This window comes from Schistocerca americana, chromosome 1, assembly GCF_021461395.2.
Source record: "Schistocerca americana isolate TAMUIC-IGC-003095 chromosome 1, iqSchAmer2.1, whole genome shotgun sequence".
Taxonomy (NCBI): domain Eukaryota; kingdom Metazoa; phylum Arthropoda; class Insecta; order Orthoptera; family Acrididae; genus Schistocerca; species Schistocerca americana.
In genome coordinates, this window is record NC_060119.1 from 1085841499 (window position 1) to 1085860583 (window position 19085).

The window sequence follows — 19085 nt, forward strand, 5'->3', positions numbered from 1 at the left end:
TGGATCAGAAAAAATTGCAGTATCATCTGCAAAAGCGAGACAATCGATTTCAAGATTTTGTTTCTTGTAATCCAGCCCGACACCATTTTTAATTCCTTGACTTTCCAGTTCTTTGCGCCACTCACGAATGACCTTCTCCAGGGCACAGGTGAAGAGCAGAGGTGAGAGCCCATCTCCTTGCCTCACTCCAGTGTTTATTTAAAAAGCTTCTGATGTTTCTCCTCTAAATTCACTTCTGAGACTGTGTTGGTTAGTGTTTGCTGGATTATCGCTTTGGTCTTCTTGTCCAGGAGAAGTCCTTCTAGAATTCTGATCAGGTTTTACGATCAATCGAGTCGTATGCCTTTCTTAAATCCACAAAGGTCACAACAAAATTTTTATTCTTGAGTTTCAGGTACGAAAGGATGGATTTGAGGTTCATTATCTGTTCGATCGCCCCTTCCTGAAACCTTCTTGATACTCTCCCAGCTGTGGGTCTAGCTGTTCTTCTATCGTAGTTTGCAGAGCTTTCGATAGAAATGTATAGTTTGTTAATATGTGAGAGATACCACGATAGTTATTTACGTCTGTTCTGTCGCCTTTCTCATGAAGAGGATGAATTAGAGCAGAATTCCAGCCATGTGGGAGTCTTTTAATTTCCCAAATCTGGCTGGTAATTTCTGCCAGTTTATCTACTGCCTTATGCCCTACATACTTGCAAAGCCACAACAAGTTATTATTATTATTATTATTATTATTATTATTACACTGCTCAAAAAAATTAGGGAAACACGTGTATCAACGTCCGGTATGTTAAATCTATGATGATACAGGTGGTACCTGTAGTCTTACTTCAAGGCTTGATATGTCCGCTTTCAGTGCAGGCAACAACTAAAATCATTCGCGAACTATTGGCTGTGTTATACGTTACAGTGTTAGATGACCCCCCAGAAGGAAGCGATTGCCAGTGTCTCAGTGTTTTCTAATGAGGTACACAAATGGTGGTTCTCATTTCTAGACATTGTATGCAGCCACGCACATGCGATGCGACATGTTAATGCAATGCAATTTACAAGGGCGGTCTGTTTGATCCAGAAAGGATGGACTTCCTTTCGTGTTGCTGCGCATGCCAATGCCTCTCGATGTGTCATTCATAGGTTGTGGACACGCTACGCATACACAAGGCGGGACGGACAAAGCCGCCGACGCATTCCAACCGCACTTGAAGACCGATATATGGCCATTCTGCGTTGCGGCTTAGTACGGATACTGCCAGAGCACTACAAGACGATTTCAAAAGGGCCACTGGAGCAGCTGTGTCCGATTAGACTATAACGAACAGGTTACGAGAAACGACCTCACGACTCAGACTCTCTGTTGCAGTACCCCACTTGATACGTCAATACCTTTCAGCTCGCCTTTGGTTCTGTCGTCAACTGGTTACTTTCTCACTGACGAAATGTGTTATTATTACAGATGAGTTCAGATATCCTCGGACGCAAGGTTATGGCCGTGTTCGTGTGCGAAGACACATGGTGAGTGCGACCTGCCCAGGAAATCGACAGATTTCCAAGGTGCTGTTCGGAGGCTTCAGTGTCGACAGCCATATGGATCTTGTCGTTATCCACATCGCCTTATCGCCAGGCAGTACGTCGTACAAGTCCCTGAATTCCTTCTAATGTCAGGGCCTATGTGGCGGGCGTGACGGGGGATGCATTGCGAAGCTTGGACATTGAAGTTATGGAATGGCCAGTGGTGAGTCCCGACCTAAAACCCATCGTCCATATATCGGACAGGATTGCCAGACGTGTTTAAGGTCGTCCTGTCCCACCACAGACCCTCCAACAACTCTCATGGGTTCTTACTGAAGAATGGGAACGGATATTCCATAATTCGAAACCAGAACAGCTGTTAGCACGAGTGACATAAAAATGGATATCTTAGGTGTTGCGAAACAACTCAAATCACTTAAGAAAGGCAAGTCTTCCGGTCCAGGTGGTATACCAATCAGGTTCCTTCCAGAGTATGCAGACACAATAGCGCCATTCTTAGCAATCATATACAACCGCTCACTTGACGAAAGGTCTGTTCCTAAAAACTGGAAAGTAGCACAGGTCACACGAATATTCAAGAAAGGAAATACGAAGAACCCATTGAATTACAGACCCATATCACTGACCTCAATTTGCAGAAGGATTCTGAAGCATATACTGTGCTCGAACATTATGAATCACCTTGAAGAAATGACTTATTGATACATAACCAACACGGGTTCAGAAAATATCGTTCTTGTACAACACAGCTAGCTCTTTATTCCCATGAAGTAATGAGTGCTGTCGACAAGGGATCTCAGATCGATTCCATATTCCTACATTTTCAGAAGGCTTTTGATACCGTTCCTCACAAGCGACTATTAATCAAATTGCGTGCATATGGAGTATCATCTCAGTTGTGTGACTGGATTCGTGATTTCCTCTCAGAGATTTCACAGTTCGTAGTGATAGACGGTAAATCATCGAGTAGAACGGAAGTGATATCTGGCGTTCCGCAAGGTAGTGTCATAGGCCCTCTGCTGTTGCTGATTTACATAAATGGTCAAGGTGATAATCTGAGCAGCCCCCTTAGATTGCTTGCAGATGACGCGGTAATTTACCGTCTAGTAAAATCATCAGACGATCAATTCCAATTACAAAATGATCTAGAGAGAGATAATTTCTGTATGGTGTGAAAAGTGACAATTGGCACTAAACAAAGAAACGTGCGAGGTCATCCACATGGGTACTAAAAGGAATGCGATAAATTTTGGGTATCGCACAAATCTAAGGGCTGTCAGTTTGACTAAATACCTAGGAATTACTATTACGAGTAACTTAAATTGGAAGGACCACAAAGATAATACTGTGGGAAGGCGAAACAAAGACTTTGCTTTTGTTGGCAGAACACTTAAAAGATGCGACAAACCCACTAAAGAGACAGCCTACATTACACTTGTCCGTCCTCAGCTGGAATATTGCTGGGCGGTGGGGCATCCTTACCAGGTGAAATTGACGGAGGACATCGAAAAAGTGCAAAGAAGGGCAGCTCGTTTCGTGTTATCACGCACCAGGGGTGAAATGATACCCGAGTTGGGGTGACAGTCACTGAAACAAAGGCGGTCTTCTTTGCGGCGAGATCTACTTACGAAATTTCAATCACCAACTTTCTCTTCGATATGTGAAAATAATTTTTTGACACCCACCAACGTAGGGAGAAATGATCACTATAATAAAATTACAGAAATCAAAGCTCGAAAGGAAAGATTTAGGTGTTCCTTTTTCCCACGCGCCATTCGAGAGTGGAATGGTAGAGAAGTAGTATGAAAATGGTTCGGTGAACCCTCTGCCAGGCACTCAAGTGTGAATTGCAGAGTAACCATGTGGATGTAGATGTAGATACCGCAGGGTGGCCTCCGTAGACTTACATGGAGCAAGCCACGCAGTGATTAACGCTCACGAAGGCCCTACATACTACTGAAGCTCATAAAGTCCAGTGAAACACACCCAGGATGGCAGGAAGAATGCTTGTTTCCATTATGTTTTCGTCACCTGTGTTACATTTCAGTTCTTCAAAAAAATGGTTCAAATGGCTCTGAGCACTATGGGACTTAATATCTGAGGTCATCAGTCCCCTAGAACGTAGAACTACTTAAACCTAACTAACCTAAGGGCAGCACACAACACCCAGTCATCACGAGGGAGAGAAAATCCCTGACCCCGCCGGGAATCGACCCCGGGAACCCGGGCGCGGAAAGCGAGAACACTACCGCACGACCACGAGCTGCAGACACTCACGAAGGCCCTACATACTACTGAAGCTCTCAAAGTCCAGTGAAACACACCCAGGATGGCAGGAAGAATGCTTGATTCCATTATGTTTTCATCACCTGTGTTACATTTCAGTTTTTCAAAAAAATGGTTCAAATGGATCTGAGCACTATGGGACTTAACATCTGAGGTCATCAGTCCCCTAGAACTTAGAACTACTTAAACCTAACTAACCTAAGGACATCACACACATCCATGCCCGAGGCAGGATTCGAACCTGCGACCGTAGCGGTCGCGCGGATCCAGACTGAAGCGCCTAGAACCGCTCGGCAACACCGGCCGGCTGTCTGTTCTTCATATGAAGATGTAATGATATTTTGTTGTTTACTTAATTTGTGAAAAATTAAGGTATAATCTAAGAACACACCCAGTCCTCAATTATTGCTCAGTGGAGAGTGACAAACGCCCAAAGTCGTGTTGCCCTAACTCTTTTGAGCAGTATATTATAATCTATATACAGAATTAAGTTTGCATGAAACCGTCAGAGCGCGAATCCTCTTCGGATTTGTTCGTTCTTTAATTACTTTTTCTCATACTGATTCATGATCGATACGAAGGACTCGATCATCAACAGTTTCAAATCCTGGGCCAGTAGTGAACAGATTTTCTGCTCGTGTTTTACGGCTTAGTTACATGCGTTGTTTGTCATTCTTTATATTTTGTAAACAAATTAGAAGTTTATGTGTTGCATTGTGAATCTGCTGTTCATACTTACTACGGCAGGTCACAGCGGAAAAATCTGTATTCGCTTCGTGTACTGCGTTTCCCCATTTCATCCTTCAGGCTCATGCGTATCCAAGCATTTTTTTACGCTCATTGCCATTTAGATATCAGTACCTTCATCAGAAGTTTTAGACGCACCTTTTACAATGTAAAATAAAGTAATTCATACGCGAATAACAGATGTTTTGTCGCCCTAATTCCAAGTAAATCGTATCAGCCACTGGAAACAAAAATAATTTCGACGAAGGAAGTGCTTACCAAATAAGTATTGCAGCGAATTGTCGAAAGAGCTTTTGACACTAGTAAGGAGATATTTATGTTTCGTAGAATGCGGAAGCCTTAGCAGGTACATTGCAAGATTGTTCAAATGGCTCTGAGCACAATGGGACTTAACATCGATGGTCATCAGTCCCCTAGAACTTAGAACTACTTACGCCTAACTAACCTAAGGACATCACACAACACCCAGCCATCACGAGGCAACATTGCAAGATACGCATCGTTTTGCTACATGGTCGAGAATGAGATCCGAGAGGTCTTCATGAGAGCGAGAAGATGCTAGCCGTTAAGACACTCAACATTCAATAGCCAAATGCGGCCTTTAAATACACAATCAGTCATTCTGTTAAGTCTTGCTATGGCTTCACTGAATCACGTCATGGGAATGGCGGAATAGTTGCTCAGTCCGAATTGGTGCTCTGTCGCATATAATCTGCATGTTGGGAGTCATTAAGCTGATAGTTTTCGCTCTGTGGGTCGATGCGCACTGCACTGGTGCGACGTGGAGACGCAGCTGGGACTTCGCGCTGTTTCGGGTCACCTCGTGTTAATAAATGAAGCAAAGCAGATAGGTGGCGTGTCAGCGATACGTTCCTCCTTCGTCCGCGCCACGTCCGTTTGAAGTCGGGAATGGCGCCACAAAGCGGCGAGTGGTGGAGTCGTCCAATTCATACGTTTCTGTTTTCATTCAAGTGTCAAATGCGGCGCCGCGCAATCTGGCAGATAACAAAACTGAACACGGAAATAGCATTCACTAGACTGATTTCGTAAGTTTCAGACCTGGCATCAAAATGCTTAAAACGGTTTTTGTGGAATCAAATCAATTTCTAAAAACTGTCGATTTCAGCGCAAGTAATAAGTGAAGCACCTAAACAAAGTTCTTGGAATATTACTGCAAATAAAACTTGATAAGCTACAATCGACTGTTTTTCTGGTTATGAGTGTTTGGCAAATCCAACATGTATTCTGAAATGAAGTGGGCAGCGTTATAGGAAGCACGCCCAAAGATATTCTTCAGCATATCTTGGTGGTGGCTGATGTGGTGCCGGCCGCTGTGGCCGAGCGATTTTTGGCGTTTCAGTCCGGAACCGCGCTGCTACTACAGTCGCAGGTTCGAATCCTGCTTCGGGCATGGATGTGTGTGATGTCCTTAGGTTAGTTACGTTTAAGTAGTTCTAAGTCTAGGGGACTTATGACCTCAGATGTTAAGTCCCATAGTGCTCAGAGCCATTTAAACCCATTTTGAACTGATGTGGTTCTAATTAAGGGATTGTTTTGATTCTCTTGGAGTATTGACTCATCGAAATCTTGACAATGTTCCATCGCAATTCGGGGTAACGCTATGTGGCACATAAAAAATAGCTTGAATGGTAAAATTAATTTTGGAAGGGTTCCATGCAAATTATTATGTTTATGGTTCTTAATTTTTATGTCAGCATACGAAATGTGTAATATACTGATTTTCGTTCTCTTCATAATAATCTGCTGTTGAATATTCTTCCCTCGGTTGTCAAGTGATGCCGTAAATATGGTTTCATTACATTTCTGCCGATGTGGAATGCTCATTGGTCACGAAACGGAAAGGAATATTAAACGTTTTACTTGATAATAGAACTGTTTCCCGCAAATTATGATATTCTTGCTACGGAATCCTGCACACTCGTCTCTCATAGTTTGCCCAGGAAGCTGTTCTCGTATAGCTAGACAACATACAAGCAAATCATATTAATGGAGTTCATTATAGTAATTGAATTGACGGTACTTAACTTTTGCATTTACATGATAGGTCGCAAGCAATTGGCGACATGCAAATAGACATGTCCTTCGCTATATACAAAGTCCATGCAAATTAATCACACAAGTTCATATGGATCACAAGTCATGGCTCTTCTAGTGCTCTCTTCTAGTCCCTGTCTACTAGTGCGTGTCTTTTACTGTCCGGCCAAGGCTGGCAGGAGCGGTGCTTAAATTCTCTTCTTATAGAGGCCGGTCCTGTCGTGCTGCGGTCCTAGTCAGCGTACTACTGGCTGACGTCGTCTCACAGCCCTCTCTGATGCATCGTTCCTGATCTTCGTGCCGGCGCTTGTCGTTACGCCAGAACACTTGCTGCAGGATTATATTGAAATGCTCGTCTATCGATGAAGTGTCTGTATTCACCTATGTACACTACATCAACTAAACTACCTCCCTCTGCGAATACTAACAACACATCTCAAAAGTATTCTTTAAAGCTCGCTAGGAAAGATATCGAAATTGGTTGTGTTTTTATTACTATGTGTTTTCCGCCCAATCTACCGATGCACTTGGGATAGGTGCATGGTGCATGGCAAAGGATGGATACTTCCTACCATTTGACTTCTTGTCTCACCGCTGTCCCTCACGTTCTTTAATGAATATGCACGTTTGAGACATCCTTAAGTATAGGGTGTACATAAAGTACGGGAACACTTTCAATTATTTATTGCACAAGAACTAAACATTGTACAGATGTCACACATATTGCATTTTGAAGAGAAACTCTGAAAGGTTTTTTTACAAACATTCGATATGCGAACCATGAGTGACCCGGCAGACGTCAGTACGCTAATAGAATTCTTGCCATACCTGTCCCAGTATGGCATAGTCGACTGTGGCAGTCACTTCCCGTATTCTGTCCCTGAGCTCTGCTACATCACGTGGTAGAGGCGGTATATATACCAGATCTTTCATGTGTCCTCACTGAAGAAAGTCACACAAAGTGAGATCTGGTGATCGAGGAGGCCATTTCATAAACCGGCTGTCCCCTTCTGTAGCACGGCACCTGCACTCGCCATGTTTCCGACTAGTGCTGAATATCGGCAAAATACCAAACTATGCTGTGGCGGTATGCATGAAAAAACACTTTCAGGGTTTCTCTTCAAAATTGAAAGTATCATGTCCAAAATTATCTTTAAAAGTTAAAGTATCTAACCAAAATTGTTTCCTTTTTAATCAGTGAAAGTTGTTGTTGTTGTGGTCTTCAGTCCTGAGACTGGTTTGATGCAGCTCTCCATGCTACTCTATCCTGTGCAAGCTTCTTCATCTCCCAGTACATACTGCAGCCTACATCATTCTGAATTTCCTTATTGTATTCATCTCTTGGTCTCCCTCTACGATTTTTACCCTCCACGCTGCCCTCCAATACTAAATTGGTGATCCCTTGATGCCTCAGAACATGTCCTACCAACGGATCCCTTCTTCTAGTCAAGTTGTGCCACAAACTTCTCTTCTCCCCAGGCCTATTCAATACCTCGTCATTAGTTATGTTATCTACCCATCTAATCTTCAGCATTCTTCTGTAGCACCACATTTCGATAGCTTCTATTCTCTTCTTGTCCAAATTATTTATCGTCCACTTTTCACTTCCATACAAATACTTTAAGAAATCTCTTCCTGACACTTAAATCTATACTCGATGTTAACAAATTTCTCTTCTTCAGAAACGCTTTCCTTGCCATTGCCAGTCTACATTTTATATCCTCTCTACTTCGACCATCATCAGTTATTTTGCTCCCTAAGTAGCAAAATTCCTTTACTACTTTAAGTGTCTCATTTCCTGAACTAACTCCCTCAGCATCACCGGACTTAATACGACTACATTCCGTTATCCTCGTTTTGCTTTTGTTGATGTTCGTTTTATATTCTCCTTTCAAGACACTGTCCATTCCGTTCAACTGCTCTTCCAAGTCCTTTGCTGCCTCTGACAGAATTACAGTGTAATCGGAGAACCTCAAAGTTTTTATTTCTTCTCCATGAATTTTAATACCTATTCCGAATTTTTCTTTTGTTTCCTTCACTGCTGGCTCAATATACAGATTGAATAACATCACGGAGAGGCTGTCTCACTCCCATCCTAACCACTGCTTCCCTTTCATGTCCCTCGACTCTTATAACTGCCATCTGGTTTCTGTACAAATTGTAAATAGCCTTTCGCTCCCCGTCGTTTACCCCTGCCACCTTCAGAATTTGAAAGAGAGTATTCCAGTCAACATTGTCAAAAGCTTTATCTAAGTCTACAAATGCTACAAACGTAGATTTGCCTTTCCTTAATTTAGCTTCTAAGATACGTCGTAGGGTCAGAACTGCCTCACGTGTTCCAGTATTTCTACGGAATCCAAACTAATCTTCCTCGAGGTCGGCTTCTACTAGTTTTTCCATTCGTCTGTAAAGAATTCGCGTTAGTATTTTGCAGCTGTGGCTTATTAAACTGATTGTTCGGTAATTTTCACATTTGTCAACATCTGCTTTCTTTGGGATTGGAATTATTATATTCTTCTTGAAGTCTGAGGGTATTTCGCCTGTCTCATACATCTTGCTCGCCTGATGGTAGAGTTTCGTCAGGACTGGCTCTGCCAAGGCCGTCAGTAGGTCTAATGGAATGTTGTCTACTCCCGGGGCCTTGTTTCGACACAGGTCTTTCAGTGCTCTGTCAAACTCTTCACGCAGAGTCATATCTCCCATTTCATCTACATCCTCTTCCATTTCCATCATATTGTCCTCAAGTACATATCCCTTGTATAGACCCTCTATATACTCCTTCCACCTATCTCCTTTCCCTTCTTTGCTTAGAACTGGGTTTCCATCTGAGCTCTTGATATTCATACAAGTGGTTCTCTTTTCTCCAAAGGTCTCTTTAATTTTCCTGTAGGCAGTATCTATCTTACCCCTAGTGAGATAAGCCTCTACATACATTTGTGCTCTAGCCATCTCTGCTTAGCCATTTTGCACTTCCTGTCGATCTCATTTTTGAGACGTTTGTATTCCTTTTTGAGTGCTTTATTTACTACATTTTTATATTTTCTCCTTTCATCAATTAAATTCAATATTTCTTCTGTTACCCAAGGAGTTCTACTAGCCCTCGTCTTTTTACCTACTTGATCCTCTGCTGCCTTCACTACTTCATCCCTCAAAGCTACCCATTCTTCTTCTACTGTATTTCTTTCCCCCATTCCTGTCAATTGTTCCCTTATGCTCTGTCTGAAACTCTGTACAACCTCTGGTTTAGTCAATTTATCCAGGTCCCATCTCCTTAAATTCCCACCTTTTTGCAGTTTCTTCAGTTTTAATCTACAGTTCATAAGCAATAGATTGTGGTCAGAGTCCACATCTGCCCTTGGAATTGTCTTACAATGTAAAACCTGGTTCCTAAATCTCTGTCTTACCATTATAGAATCTATCTGAAACCTGTCAGTATCTCCAGGCGTCTTCCATGTATACAACCTTCTTTTATGATTCTTGAACCAAGTGTTAGCTATGATTAAGTTGTGCTCTCTGCAAAATTCTACCAGGCGGCTTCCTCTTTCATTTGTTAGCCCCAATCCATATTCACCTACTACGTTTCCTTTTCTCCCTTTTCCTACTACCGAATTCCACTCACCCCTGACTATTAAATTTTCGTCTCCCTTCACTATATGAATAATTTCTTTGATTTCATCATACTTTTCTTCAATTTCTTCATTATCTGCAGAGCTAGTTGGCATATAAACTTGTACTACTGTAGTAGGCGTGGGCTTCGTGTCTATCTTTGCCACAATAATGCGTTCACTATGCTGTTTGTAGTAGCTTATCCGCACTCCTATTTTTTAATTCATTATTAAACCTACTCCTGCATTACCCCTATTTGATTTTGTATTTATAATCCTGTATTCGCCGGACCAAAAGTCTTGTTCCTCCTGCCACCGAACTTCATTAATTCCCGCTCTTTCTAACTTTAACCTATCCATTTCCCTTTTTAAATTTTCTAACCTACCTGCCCGATTAAGGGATCTGACATTGCACGCTCCGATCCATGGAACGCCAGTTTTCTTTCTCCTGATAACGACGTCCTCCTGAGTAGTCCCCGCCAGGAGATCCGAATGGGGGACTATTTTACCTCCAGAATACTTTACCCAAGAGGACGCCATCGTCATTTAACCATACAGAAAAGCTGCATGCCCTCGGAAAAAATTACGGCTGTAGTTTCCCCTTGCTTTCAGCCGTTCGCAGTACCAGCACAGCAAGGCCGTTTTGGTTAGTGTTACAATGCCAGATCAGTCAATCATCCAGACTGTTGCCTCTGCAATTACTAAAAAGGCTGCTGCCCCTCTTCAGGAACCATACGTTTGTCTGGCCTCTCAGCAGATACCCCTCCGCTGTGGTTGCACCTACGGTACGGCTATCTGTGTCACTGAGGCACGCAAGCCTCCCCACCAATGGCAAGGTCCATGGTTCACGGGGGAAAGTATCAAAGATAAAATTGTTCCAAAATAATTATTCAACAGACCTGCATCTGACTGTGTCTGCAAACTCGTTTCGTGCACTTCTCCATTTTGCCAGTAATGAAACATGTATTTGGCTCAGCAATCAAGTTTGAGCGAGTAATGCCATTTGTGCAATGGCATTAAGATGGTACTGAAAAATTAACTTTTGGCCCTGATGTTTACTTAATGAAATTATAGCTTGATTTGAATAATGCCACTTGTGCAATGGCATAAAATTAGTTATCTGAAATAACTTTGCTCTGATAACTTTAGTTATACGAAAATCGATTTCAAACCATGAACTGCACATATATATTGCATAGAGGCCGCATTTTCTTTACCTTCTTTCATTTGGTGGGTAACTTTACTTTACTACTCATTTTCATATTCAATACAAGCAACAGATATGGATTATGATTCAGACTGTTAGATTTAAACACAATGTTGATCTGTCTCTCTCTCTCTCTCTCTCTCTCTCTCTCTCTCTCTATATATATATATATATATATATATATATATATATATATATATATATATATATATATATATATATATATATAGTGCTGTAAAAACGTTGGAAATGGTAGTTTTTGTATTTGACTTAAAATTTTAACCATATATATATATATATATATATATATATTTGCAGCACAAATCACTCTTACAAAAACTTTTTACAAAACGCTTACTGCGTCAAAACTTGGACATACAAATCCTAACTCTGAAAATTATTTAACAAAAACCATTTTGAAATCATTTTATAGCTTCTCCCACTAACGTGCTACAGTTTGCTCGATATACAACCTGAAAACTGCGTAGCGCGAATCCTACCTTAAAGCTGTCACCAAACGTCTGCTTCCTCCGGGCACATAGCTGCGATTACCAAGTTTTTTACTGTGCGCGCCCGGCTCTCTTAACCATCAAAGATCCTCCTACTCAAAGATATTATACTCATTCCACCTTGCGGTTGGCAACTATCGACTTTATTTTCTGGATCTACCCTGATCAGACCTTAGCACATACCTTTCAAAATGACATATGTATGATATCTGTACAATGTTTGGTTCTCGTCCAATTAATAATTGAAGGTGTTCCCGAACTTTATGCACATCCTATATTGAGCAAATGAACATAGTTCTACGGCGAATATGCCATATTTCTTCCCTTTTTTCAATTATAATGCTGTTGTATATTTACCAATTGCGAAAGATACAGTGCATCGCTATCTTGATTTGATGGAGAGGACAAATTTGTACACTATTCCGTAGAACGACCACCTCGTGTCTTCTGGCAGAGCCAATGCTGCCTGATTTAGCCACGCTGTGTCCGCACAACGTCCTCGCCCCACAGTTGACGGACATCAGCGCCATGACGTTTCCGTGTGCACTGCTCCTAGAGGCTTTATTTTAAATGAGACATAGGTGATCAGATTTTCGTGACTGTATACGTGTTGCAGACTCTCCGAGGTGACGAAGTGCAACGCGGACTGCAACTGTGACTACGTGCCTTACGCCCCCGTGTGCACCGCCGACGGCCGCACCACCTTCATATCGGCGTGCCACGCCGGCTGCGGCAACTACTACATCAACGACAACGGCACCAAGGTGAGTGTCTGCCATCGTGTTACAGTACACAGCGGGCTGAAAGTGTCCGTTGCCTTTCCATTGCTTGCTGCTGTTGGTAACAGATAGTATGATGCATGGTGGGAGGCGAACACGACTAATCACGAAACGGGTCTTGCTAGCCCATCACAGCACTTAAATCGAAGAACCAAGGAAAGGAAGTAAAAGAAAGGTTCAAGAGTGGGATTAAAATTCAAGGTGATACGATATTAATGATAAGATTTGCTGATGATATTGATGTCCTCAGTGAAAGTGAAGAAGAAATACAGTCTGCTGAATGGAATCAATAGCCTAATGACTATAGAATACGGATTGAGAGCAAATCGTAGAAAGACGAAAGCAATGAGAAGTACTCTACTCGCCATTAATATTGCTACAATACGAAGATGACGTGCTACAGACGCGAAATTTAACCGACGGGAAGAAGATGCTGTGGTATGAAAATGATTAGCTTTTCAGAGCTTTCACCCAAGGCTGGCGCCGGTGGCGACGCCTACAACGTGCTGACATGAGGAAAGTTTGCAACTGATTTCTCATACACAGACAGAAATTTACCGGCGTTGCCTGGTGGAACGTTGTTGTGATGCCTCGTTTAGGAGGAGAAATGGGTACCATCACGTTTCCGATTTGATAAAGGTCGGATTGTAGCCTATCGCGATTGCGGTTTATCGTATCGCGATATTGCTGCTCGCGTTGGTCGAGATCCAATGACTGTGAGCAGAATATGGAATCGGTGGGTTCAGGAGGGTAATACGGAACGCCGTGCTGGACGCCAACGGCCTCGTATCACTAGTAGTCGAGATGACAGGCATCTTATCCGCATGGCTGTAACGGTTCGAGCAGCCACGTCTCGATCCCTGAGTCAACGGATGGCGACGTTTGCAAGACAACAAACATCTGCACGAAAAGTAAGACAACGTTTGCAGCAGCATGGACTATCAGCTCGGAGACCATGGCTGCGGTTACCCCTGACGCTGCATCACAGACAGGAGCGCCTGCGATGATGTACTCAACGACGAACCTGGGTGCACGAATGGCAAAACATGATTTTTTCGGATGAATCCAGGTTCTGTTTACATCATCATGATGGTCGCATCCGTGTTTGGCGACATCGTGGTGAACGCACATTGGAAGCGTGTATTCGTTATCGCCATACTGGCGTATTACCCGGCGTGGTGGTATAGGGTGCCATTCGTTACACATCTCGATCACCTCTTGTTCGCATTGACGGCACTTTGAACAGTGGACGTTACATTTCAGACGTGTTACAACCCGTGGCTCTATCCTTCATTCGATCCCTGCATTTCAGCAGGATAATGCACGACCGCATGTTGCAGGTCCTGTAAGGGCCTTTCTGGATACAGAAAATGTTCGACTGCTGCCCTGGCCAGCACATTCTCCAGATCACCAATTGAAAACGTCTGGTCAATGGTGGTCGAGCAACTGGCTCCTCACAATACGCCAGTCACTACTCTTGATGAACTGTGGTATCGTGGTGAAGCTGCATGGGCAGCTCTACCTGTACACGCCATCCAAGCTCTTTTTGACTCAATGCCCAGGCGTATCAAGGCCGTTATTACGGCCAGAGGTGGTTGTTCTGGGTACTGATTTCTCAGGATCTATGCACCCAAATTGCGTGAAAAGGTAATCACATGTCAGTTCTAGTATAATATTTTGCCCAGTGAATACCCGTTTATCATCTGCATTGCTTCTTGGTGCAGCAAATTTTAATGGCCAGTAGTGTAGCAGAAATAAGAACAGCGAGAAACTTAACATCAGAATTGAAGATCGCGACGTAGATGAAGTTAAGGGAATCTGCTACCTAGGCAGGAAAGTAACCCATGACATACGGAGTTAGGTGGACATAAAAAGCGGATTAACACTAGCAAAAAGGCTATTCCTGGACAATAGAAGTCTACTAGTATCAAACATAGGCCTTAATTTGAGGAACAAATTTCTGAGGATGTACGTGTGGAGCACGGCATTGTATGGTAGTGAAACATGGACTGCGGGTAAAGCGGAAAAGAAGACAATCAAAGCATTTGAGATGTGGTGCTACAGAAGAATGCCGAAAATTAGGTGGACTGATAAGGCAAGGAATGAGGGGATTCTCTGCAGAATCGGCGGGAGAGGGAATATCTGGAAAACACTGACAAGGAGAGAGGACAGCGTGATAGGACAACTGTTAAGACATCAGGGAATGATTTTCGTAGAGGGATCTGTAGAGGGTAAAAACTTTGGAGGAGGACAGACATTGGAATATACCTAGCAAGTAATTACAGGCGTATGTTTCACGTGCTACTCTGACGTGAGAAGGTTGGCACAGGAGAAAAATTCGTAGCGGGCTGCATCAAACTAGTCAAAAGTCTGATGACTCAAAAATAAAAAAAGTAATAGTTTCCACCCCAAACACCTCCTCGGAGAATACGATCCATTATGGAAAAACGTTTCTGATAAAATTGGCTGAAAATATGTGATAATCTATGCTCTCAGGTCGCACCCTAACCACCACCTCGGAAACTGAAACACATACCGAAAAAATAGCGAAATGTTTGTGACATCATGACTGTAATTTCATTCTTGCTCGTTTCTCTCGCAACGATGAAAGATGTGCTATTAGATCCCAATGTAGCCACAACTTTGAAAGTCGTGACCTGTTCTGAAGAAACAAACATTTGCGACAAGCAAGAGTATTCATTTCACTGTTGCTCATCTCACTCGCAGGAATTGAAGTTGTGCTATTAGGACCGAACCACAGCCTCGGAAATCGTGACAAATTCTGATCTGTTCCATTCCATTGCACTCCATTGCAGTCCATTCCAATCCATTTCCATTCAATTCGTTTCCAGTTTCTGCCATCTCATTCTGATCTGGTCCTTTCCATTCCCATCCATGCCATTCTACACTGATCTGTTTAGAAACATTACACTGGAAAACGGTTACAGTGGAAAATGGTTACACTGGGAAATTGTTATACTCGAAAGTGTTTACACTGGAAAATTGCCCCCAGCAGTCGACATCTCCATCCCTTTCCATTGGCTGACACCCCCAGTAGCTGACACCTCAGCAGCAGATACACACACATACACACTGTTAGCTATAGATGTTACAATATAGATTTAAGCTCCATTAGCTACAGTTACTGTCAAATTATGACACATACATTGGCAAATTACGGCACATACACGGTCAGTTTCTGGTTTTAGAATGGTAGTTCAATTCTGGAAGCCTATGTTTGTGTGTCAACTACCTCTGTCTTGTCTGCTTAGAATTGTAGTTCCCACTATGCGATAACATAAGTCAGCATTATCGGCAGAGGATAACAAACGTTTTTATTTCAATATAGAAGTAACAGTCTAGCATGGAAGTGGGTAGCTGAAAGCACAACAACCGTCATTTCTTACTTGTGCGAATATGTGTTCTACTTTTCAATAAACTATTTCATCAAAGTATAATTTACTTTCCATGGTGGAACAACACAAGTTAGCATTAATCAGTAAAAGTTGCCGAATGTTTTATATTACCTGACAAAGTCGCTATAATGTTGAGCGACTTTCAAAGCGGCGAGCTGAAAGCATAGCATTTATTACCTATATGAACGTTTATCGCTACTGTTCACAGCATTTATTACCTAAAAGAAAGCTTATTTATATTGTTTAGTAGACTTTTTCATCAAAGGGCGGTATACTGCACTGTGTGACAGGAGAAGACGATAAATGTTTTCAACTGCCAGATGAACCTTAGTATGGGGGATCATTATAATGGTTAGTTGACTTTGATATCGGTTGTAGAGACGAGTTTGTGCTGAATTTAGACACGGGAATAACATCGTTTACTCTGGTAATTCTAATTGGCAAATGCACTTGAAGCTGTAAGTTGGGTCACAGTAGTGCCGATGTATGTTTTACAAAGTTATAGAATCAATGTTTCTACATTTTTATGAAGTTAATGCATGGAACAGCGATCGAACAATGCTTACTGAGTAACCTATAATTTATTTGAGTAGTGCCAATAAGCGAGCCACGTATTTTTTTGATGAGTATTACAGACAGTTCAGATATGGAAATATTTGACTGGAGTGTCCATTGCGCTTTCAAACTGTGGTACAAGAATTGAACTACAGATGTTAACAAGTGCTGTTATCTGTGGTGCCAAAAAAAAATCCGAGCCCGCTTATTTTTTGGTCTTACGCAACAATTACGTTATGACAGTAACATCACATCTGTTTTGTACTCAAAGTCTTACATACTTTGAGAAATAATCTTTTTTTATTGCAAAGTTCGAATTTGTATTTGCGATTAGAGATCTTTTATTATACTTGTGTATTGCAAAAAGTAACCTATGTTTGTTTTTTTACTCGAAATTATGAGGTATTTTGATAAATATTTTTTGTCCAAAGATTGTTACCAAGCTTTCACCTTTGTCTTGTCCCACCACGATCAATGGCTATGTTTTATCTCTGTCTTCTTCCATCACTGTCTTTATTGTGTCGTTTTGTATGTAAAAAATTTGTGTTGTGAAATTATCCATAAGTATGACTAAAACATGCATTATAAGTGATACGTTGCAATAAAAATCATGTCAAAACCTCTTATTCCTTCCTTCCTCTAATGGTGTTTGGTCACTTAGCTTGTCTTTTGGCTATGTTATGTTTTTGATTTGATTTTTGATATTGTTTAGTAGTTTATTATGGGATATACAATCTACAAACGTTTTAGAGAGACTTGGCACCATAGATGTGGTTGTTAAATGTTGCAGCCTTCCTCGAAAGCCAGATTTGAGCATAATCTCAACTTAGTGTAGTTGAAATGCAAATATAAAGCAATATTAGCTTGTCACTGACATCGATTATATTTTTCTATTGTAGAACATTACGTATTATCTTCTTCCCCCCCTAAAATGAAGCTTGGTGGTGTGAAGAATTATTGAAAACCTTGTAAAACTATTAATAACATGTACCTCAAATCGAACTGGCAACACTCTTTCCATATTTTGGCAGATATTTTGTATATAGACTTACCATTTTAACACACGGAATAAGTACTGTGTGTGTTGCTGACAGATTTTTTGACAAGCTGTCGAATTAATATTGAAATAAACATTCGTTGCTGACGAAGTTTACCAGACATTTTAGTTGTTGTATTAATACTGTGACATTTGCCACACATCATGGGACAATTTAGCTTTGGAAATGTTTATCTTGTGGGTCCACTGTCTGTTACACGCAGCGTAGGCCTGCAGTGGAATTAATTGTATTCTTCCAGTAGTTGGCAGTAATTCAGAATACCTATTAGTCCGCGACAGTCTGGCTGCTTTAGGCTTCGTAAGGTGTGATTTAGTAAATGGCCTCATTTAAGCCTAAACGAGGTATATCAACTGTATGTTTAGCGTGTTATCTTTTAGCCACCCGTATTTGCAACTGTTTAGACATGGAAATAGCACTGGGGGACTTAATTTGCGAGTCAAAGGTCCTGTTTTAGACACCAGATTTGATGTGTAGGTGTGTATATATATGCGTGTGTGTCTGTCAGTGTGTGTGTATGGAGATAAATATTGCATTTTCTGTGTTGCTGATGTTTCTCTTCTGACAATTCTGTCTTGGAAAGAGCACTGTGAAACTAACAAGCATTGTAGACTGATTCAGTTGTGGAAAATATTTACTTTGCGCACCAAGTATGGTACAGAGATTGAAGTATGGACTTTCCCAAGTGCTACTTAACCTGTATGCTTATGGCGTAAACACTGTGTGCGTGCGTGTGTGTGTGTGTGTGTGTGTGTGTGTGTGTGTGATACTGATGGATTTTTAGATGTGGAGATATGTAAGATAGACCCATTTACAAAAATTTTGAGTAGATACTTCTGTATATGGCGCAATAAATTCACATCTTTGAGATATGTTCGAGCACAGCCAAGACGGATTCTCTGGGGCAACATTGTGATTGGCTGTTTCATTTTAATAGCCACTAAAATTCGAGGCTGTAATTTGCTCTTTCGTTTCAATAGCAGGTAAAATAATAAGCTCAGATTTTTGGAGAGGGGACAGAAGGAATAGGGTTGAGAGAGCAGCAGGAGGGAAAGGGGATGGGTTACAAAGCACCTAATTTTGAAAAAAAAAACCACATTACATTCATTTCTCTACAAAAAGCAGTGAAACCAACAATAGTTCTAGCACATAAGCAAGAGCCGGGTAACAGGGTAGAATGCTCCAGATTTTGTGGTGTACATATTGATGCAAACCTGATTTGGAAGAAGCACATTACTGAGCTCCTCAAAGAATTAAGTTCAGCTACGCTTGCTCTTCATACAGCTGCTAATCTTGAAAACAAACGACTTAATTTACTGTCTTACTTCACATTTTTCGA

General features: G+C 41.7%; 1 protein-coding gene across 4 annotated transcripts in view; it reads left to right on the forward strand.

The window, feature by feature from the left end:
- Window positions 1-19085, forward strand: part of LOC124617747 (solute carrier organic anion transporter family member 74D) — a 219590-nt gene that overhangs the window by 171287 nt on the left and 29218 nt on the right. For all 4 annotated transcript variants that reach the window (XM_047145291.1, XM_047145290.1, XM_047145292.1 and 1 more), the window contains one exon: window positions 12558-12705. In XM_047145291.1, the coding sequence (XP_047001247.1) occupies window positions 12558-12705 (148 nt within the window). The remainder of the gene's footprint in view (window positions 1-12557; window positions 12706-19085) is intronic.